This window comes from Buceros rhinoceros, unplaced genomic scaffold, assembly GCF_000710305.1.
Source record: "Buceros rhinoceros silvestris isolate BGI_N320 unplaced genomic scaffold, ASM71030v1 scaffold7134, whole genome shotgun sequence".
NCBI lineage: Eukaryota > Metazoa > Chordata > Aves > Bucerotiformes > Bucerotidae > Buceros > Buceros rhinoceros.
Genome location: NW_010407578.1, coordinates 100,618 through 107,324, shown reverse-complemented (window position 1 = coordinate 107,324; position 6,707 = coordinate 100,618). Strand labels below are relative to the sequence as shown.

Genomic DNA, 6,707 nt, shown 5'->3' with positions numbered 1-6,707 from the left:
TATATATATATATATACACACATATATGAGAAATGTGAACAGCTAAACTATGATCCTGTGAGTCTGCACTGTGTATTTCTTAGACCTTGATATAATTTCCTGGTTTAAGTACTGGTAACTTACTTCCTTCACCATATGTCTGGATTTGGCTTGTGCAGCATGTGTATCATCTGTGGAGTCTACCCCAGTTATTTTAAGGACAGCACAGACCAAAGAAGAAAATCTTGTATTTGCTCCTGGTAGTTACTGATTTGACACAGCAGTATGTTGTTCCATGCAGTACTGCGCTGAGAGACCCCTCTGACCTCAACTGTACATGGTAACCAATTTCTTGTTTGTCCTCAGAAATGCAGCAGATTCTTTCTAAGCCTCTTATGTGTGTACGGCCGTTTCATACCAGTCCAGAAGCAATAAATACCTAAATTTAGTACAATTTTAGCACAGTGGAAACACAGCTCTGTCTGTATGGAATCCGAAAGATTTCATCTGAGTCCAGAAATGACTGAGAAAGAGAAGCTGTTGTATCAGCCATATACATGTCAGTTAGCGGGAGCCAAGGATTGTTTTAGCCAGTTGTGCTTTCGCCTCACGAATAGCAGGGAGAAATTCTCTCTCCTGTTACAGAGTGCTCACTTCTTCCTGTCTTTTCCAGAGTGCGGTATGTTGCTGTGATGTAATGTATAGCATTGAAAATATTTTGAAGAATCTGAAGAATGTGGAAACATAAAACCAAAGGAACATGTTCCACTTACTCCGGACAAGCACTGTAGCAAATGAATAAGCCTCGCCGTATGGGTTCTTAGCTTCAACACTGTATTCAGCAGAATCCTCCATGGAGCATCTGGAAAAAAAAACCATTTTCCCTCATTTTTAGCTTTCAGTTATTGTTCATAACCTCACAGGGCAAATTCAAATCCCCTTTAATCCCAGAAGTTAGAAGAAGATATTTGCTTTCCTTTTGATTACAAGGATTTCTTATACTTAGTGGTCGGATGGTTCTCATGCTACCCAGAAGCAAAACGTTTCAAGTAATGAGTGAGCAAAAGACCTGTGGAACGCTTGGTTCCACTGTAGATGCGTGTGTATCCTTATCACACTTGCAGTTCACAAGAACTGGTGTCATTCTGATTACACTGACCCATCCTAAACCCCATTGTTGGATCTGCTAGTGAAGTGTTCTTCATGTGCATGGCCTTTCCTGGAATCAGAAGATTTTGGCCATGCCTAAAAAGAGGAGTAAAAATAAATAAGGCTCTAAATTCTTTAAAAAGATTTTTTAACCTTGTGAGCTGCTGTAGATCTTTCTTCCTAATGGCAATGGTTTTGCTCAGACACCACACACTGAAGTCAGTCAGTCAGTCAGAGTCCAGAAGAATTCTCTTTTTTTGTTTAGCATACACAGACTGGGAGCCTCAGGAGAGCAGGTCTTACTCAACTGAAAAAAAACTCAGTCAGGAGGACATCCATTACCTGCTGATGTACAGGGTCAGCATCCCAAACTTGTTTTTTATCTTGTATTTTCCTGCTGGGGCCAGGCGAGGGTCGATGCGGACTCCATTTTTATACCTAGTTGAACACAAAGGAAACATGCTGCTTAGGAAGGGGTGGAGAAACTAACTGGTAAAATTAACAATTTATTTTAAAATTATCCATGTCAAACACAACAGAGGCACAAGAGAAAAGAGGAGCAGACATAATTCCCTCTTTTGCAGGTATCCCACATGAATCCAAACCAGCCTCGCAGCTAACATAGGCCCCCTCTCACAGACCCGCGTGTGCTCCCTCCCTGGGACTGCCTACGGGCAGCTTAGCACCGGCTCATGCTTCCTCCGCAGTTTATGCTCCCTGCTTTGCTGGTTCTGTGAGGGAGTTCGAGCAGATGTCTCCTGCTTCTTTGTGTTCACTGGGGATCTGTGGGAGGTTCATATGCTCTCTACTCTTTGAATAGTTCAAAGAGATGTTCTGGAGGGGCCCGGGATGTCAGGAGCTCTGATGGTAGCGGAGTCAGCTGCCTACGAAGTAATTAGTAATCCAAATGTTTGCATACTTCAAACCTTCCATGGAAGGAATGGTCAATCACTTTAACGAACTGATCCAAGTACACTTTGCAAGTTGTTTTTTTGAGGTGATCTTTCACTTGTTTCCATTGCTGTTATTAATGGTAAATGCTGCAGCCAGGCCCAGTACACAACACTTCCTCTCCTGTGGCCTGGCAAACATGCAGAGCTGAGTAACCAAAAGAGTTGGTTTGTGTTTTACAAACTGTAGAAGCGATAGCAGTTTAATGCTGAAACTTGCATGGTGTCCAAGGCAGCCAAACCTTGATGGGGTGCGTGTGCGTGTGTGTGTGTGTGTGTGTGTGTGTGTGTGTGTGTGTGTGTGTGTGTGTGTGTGTGTGTGTGTGTGTGTGTGTGTGGTGATTTAGTGCTGGCAGTAGATCCTGGTTTCTGAGACTTAAATCCTGAGTTTGCCTGAAGGACAGAGGACAGCACCGAGGAAAGCACCAGGAATGTCAGTCCTACCCCAGAAGGAGCCCTGTAGGACTTTCCACTGCCTCCACAGCCCACTGAACACTTCATGTTTTTATTTGTGGAAATGGAGAATGGAAAGTGTTTTCTGTGATTTCTGAAGCTTTCCCTTCCTTCTTTCTACCAGGACATGCTGTTACTCCTCTGGTTGCTTCCTGAAATGCACACAGACAGTTGGCCACATGAGCAGCAGGAGGCATTGCCGTCAGCTGACGTACCAGGTAACCTGCGGCGGTGGGGAAGCCAGGACTGTACAGGCCAGCTTCACTTCCATCCTCTCCCAGACTGTGTGTGCTCTGAGCGGGATCCAGATCAGAGGTGGTCGCCCTGAACGCAGCTCGATGTATTCTTTCTCTGCACATGCCTTTTCGATGGCCTGTGACAAGGATAGACCAGATAAAGGCAATGGAAAGGGGTTACATTCTAATTATGCAGATTTTTTACAAAAGGGACATGTGGAATGAAGCTTCACTGGCAGGAGTGTAAGGCCTTGTCCTTATTTCTAATGGCTTCGAGGTTGTCCTAACCCCTGATTGAGGTTAGACTCCTCTCCACGATGCTAGTGAGTCTTGGCAATTTTAATCCTTTTGGCATTTCTACTACCAAGAGAGATGTCTGATCTGACCTTCCTCCGAAGGGCCTTGCGGTCAGCTCTCACACGCAGCAGCCTGCAGTTCTGAATAACCTCCTTTTCCAGCTTTTCCATGTCATTCCCAAACCGAATTCTCTTCTGCCCCCTCTGTTCTAGCTCTAGGATGGCAGCTTCTCTTTTTAGCTTGTAATCCCTGGAACACAGGATGATAAAAGCCAACAGAAGTTAGGATAATGCTTTTTATTTTGTTTTGGTCTTTCATGTTGTTGTTTTATAGCACATATATTTGGTTAATGGCCGGTTAGTATGTTTGGTATGAATGTCAGGCAGTTACAAGGGCACCCACTATTTGACCACTGTTAGTCCTGGGCAGGAAGCTGGGAGAAGGATTCAAGGGAGGAGGGCTGTGGCTAACTGCTTAGGTTCAGCTATCACAGAAGGATGGACAGCATGATCATTGCAAGATTTCCTAGGAAAGAAGGGGAGTTCCATCTGCTACCATTAATTTACTAATCTGACCGTATTTTCCATTTATTCCTACGAAATTTGGTCTCTCTAAAGCCCTTGCTTGTGAGCAGGGCAGTATTACTAATTACCACAGGTACCAAGGTGCTATGATTTTGTTTCCTGCATTTCAGCTGAGGTCTGGCATTCTTCTTCTTAAAGGAGGAACCTCTTGATTGAACTTGCTCTTTTTGCTTCCAACAAAATGAGTTGGAAACTGTGACCCCCTATGTACAAAGGTGGTGATGTCTATAATGGTGGTATTTGAGTTATAACGTTTTCTGACTTACTGTGGTATTTCGGAGGTCAGGGCAAGGGCAGCTGCTATTGATAACTCTGAAGGGCTGAAAGTCTCTTCTTCCTCACTTCCAGAGGCAGACGCGCATGAAAGAATCCAGACAAGGTTCCATAATTTCATAGACTCAACAAATCTGTGGATGCTCAGTGCCGAGTGCAGGAGGTCCTGTCTGGACCAAATTTACTCACCTGACCCTAGTGCTGTGGCTTACCTGGTTTTGAACCTTTTCTTTCTAGTTGTGGAGGTCATTTGCAAGCTGCCTTGCCTCTCCTCCTTCTGTACCTCCTCTCTGTGGTGGAAGAAGTTTCGGGTTCCCATGCTGGGAAGTCAAAAACAGACTTTCTTGCTGGAATAGAATAAAATATAAAGTGGCTTTCAAATCAGACACCTTAACAGTATTGCTTTAAGTTACCATTAAGTCCTTGCTTTGCTTTGATGTTCCAGGGCTGTAAATGAAAGTTCATTTAACACCATCTTCTGCCATTCAAACCATGGAAATGGTTTGTTCCCTCAGCCACTCCTCAGCACACTTGTGCTCCAGACCCTGCACCAGCTTCGTTGCCCTTGTCTGGACACACTCCTGCCCCTCAGTGTCCTTCCTGGAGTGAGGGGCCAAAACAGAAGCCAGGATTTGAGGTGCGGCCAGTGCTGAGTACAGGTGGATGATCCCTGCCCTGATCCTGCTGGTCACACCAGTGCTGGTACAAGCCAGGATGCCATTGGCCTTCTTGGCCACCTGGGCACACTGCTGGCTCATCTGCAGCCCCTGGTGACCAACACCCCCAAGACCTTTTCCATTGGGCAGTTTCCAGCTGCTCTTCCCCCAGCCTGGAGCATTGCAGGGTGGGGTTGTGATCCTTAGGGGTCACAACATGGGGGTGTTGCTTCTTCTTAGGTCTTAGAAAAAGGTTGCTAAGTCATGCAGGAAACAGCATCCTTCAGAATATTACCCTTAAAGGAGCTGCTCAGTGAACAGCATCATTTTCCCCAGAGCAGCCAGAGAACGTTGCCAGTGAGATCTCTGTCTGGCAGGTGAAACAGGGGGAGCAAACATCAGTGCTCTTGGCTCCCACCCATCCCCTGCACTAGGGGTCTGGCTGTTGCTGCAGCCTCTCCTCTGGCAGTGAGCAGTGTGCTGCTTTTAGGCACCGACTAATGACTGGGCATTACATAAAAGTAAATTTTAGAAGCGTTTCTCTCCTTCTCTCATTCTGTCCTGCAGTTGGTTCCAAATGTACAGCACAATCCTTAACCTGTTCAGGTTTTCACCTTCTAAGAGCTTAGGTTACTTTATAAAAAGCTTTGGGCATGTAATAGTTGCTGATTAATATTTGATCCAACATACTTGTGAATCTGTCCCTAGCTCATGTTCCATTAGTGAAATTTTCCCTTGGCAAATTTGCACCTGGATTTTAGTTTTACTGATTTTCTAATCCTAAACTGATAAAACCCCCAAACCCCTCAGCTTCTCCTGGCAGTACAATGATCTGCTAATATAAACACATCTGTTAAAAAACTGTCCCTGGAGAAGAACAGTTGTATGGAAAAGCAAAGATGTGGTAAATGCAATTATCCCAAAATGCAAATGAAAATACAGAATTGTCATGATACTATTTCCTCAGTAGACACTAACTTTGGAAGAAACACAGAAATGGTGGCAAGCATCAGAAAGAGAAAATAAACCAGGGTTTTCTGGAGAAAATAGCTTTGTGGTTTCATAGGATACTGTTCTCCAGACTATTTCAGCTGCAGAATGACTGCTGGGCATCAGATCTTTGTCTCCATTTTCATGAATGGTTTCTGATCCCAGTTAATTTTTTCTATGTAGTGTTTTTAATTTTTCTCTGGACAATTTTCTGTGCTTTATAGTCAGTGTTTATTGTAAAGATAGAGTTCCGATCTGCTACCTGAAACCCACACTTTCCAATCTACATATTTCTTTTTTCCTAAACTCAGCAGAAAACCAGAATAGATTCTTGTAAGAAAACATTAAGAAAATCAGTATTTTTGTAAGAACAACCCTGGCAAAACAGCCCTGACACTTTAAAGCAGGTACAATCACAAAGCACAGTCTATGCCTGAAGCGCAGTTCAGATAACGTGATCATACAAAATAGCTGATGCTGCTATGAAGATCTTACAAAATCTGGTTATAAACAGTAGCTTATTTACAGAGAAACCAAACTCACCCTGTGAAGACTACAGTGAGAGTGCCTGTCCTGGTGAAAGAGAGGGGACAAAGGAGCCCTTCCTTCTCCTTCCTGATGACACTAAGAATGACTCTCCCCAAAAGAATGTTCCCCATGTTTGAGTGCCCATCCTGGAGTCTTAAATATAGCACCCAACCATGCCATCGCAGTGACAATGGGGAGCCCCGGGCAGCGCTTATGCAGTTGGAGCTGTTTACTGTGATGGCAACGAGTCACAAACTCTTTTTCAGATCGGGCAAATTAGTGCCTTTGCCAAATGATACAAGAAAAGACAGGTGCCTCCAAAATGCAGGCATCGGGCATTGGGTTATCGGCTGCTCCTTTAGGCTCAAAGCTCCCAAAGCATCTGAAATGAACTATGAATATTTAATCTCCTCCGGGAGTTTCCCGCGGGTTAACAGTCCCATTGCTGCATAATAGAGTGAAATCGTTTTGACATCTCTTCAGTGGCTGCCAGCTCCAGCCAAATTATGTCTGGGTATAATTAGATTGGGAGCAAACAGCAGCTCTTACATTGGGGTTGGCTGCCGCTACTATACTCTCTTATTAGAGGCAAATGAAGGTTCGCTGCAACAT

At 44.4% G+C, this 6,707-nt stretch overlaps 1 protein-coding gene across 1 annotated transcript; it reads right to left on the bottom strand.

The window, feature by feature from the left end:
* Positions 1-752: 752 nt before the first annotated feature.
* MYOM3 (myomesin 3) lies at positions 753-6,140 on the bottom strand (the record flags this gene model as incomplete). The annotated part of the gene is made up of 7 exons (XM_010134522.1): positions 6,111-6,140; positions 4,134-4,268; positions 3,915-3,989; positions 3,154-3,313; positions 2,747-2,904; positions 1,471-1,566; positions 753-841 (listed from the first exon to the last, which is right to left on the bottom strand). Coding segments are annotated over exons 2-7 (685 nt in total), but the record flags the coding sequence as incomplete, so codon positions are not given.
* Positions 6,141-6,707: the final 567 nt, after the last annotated feature.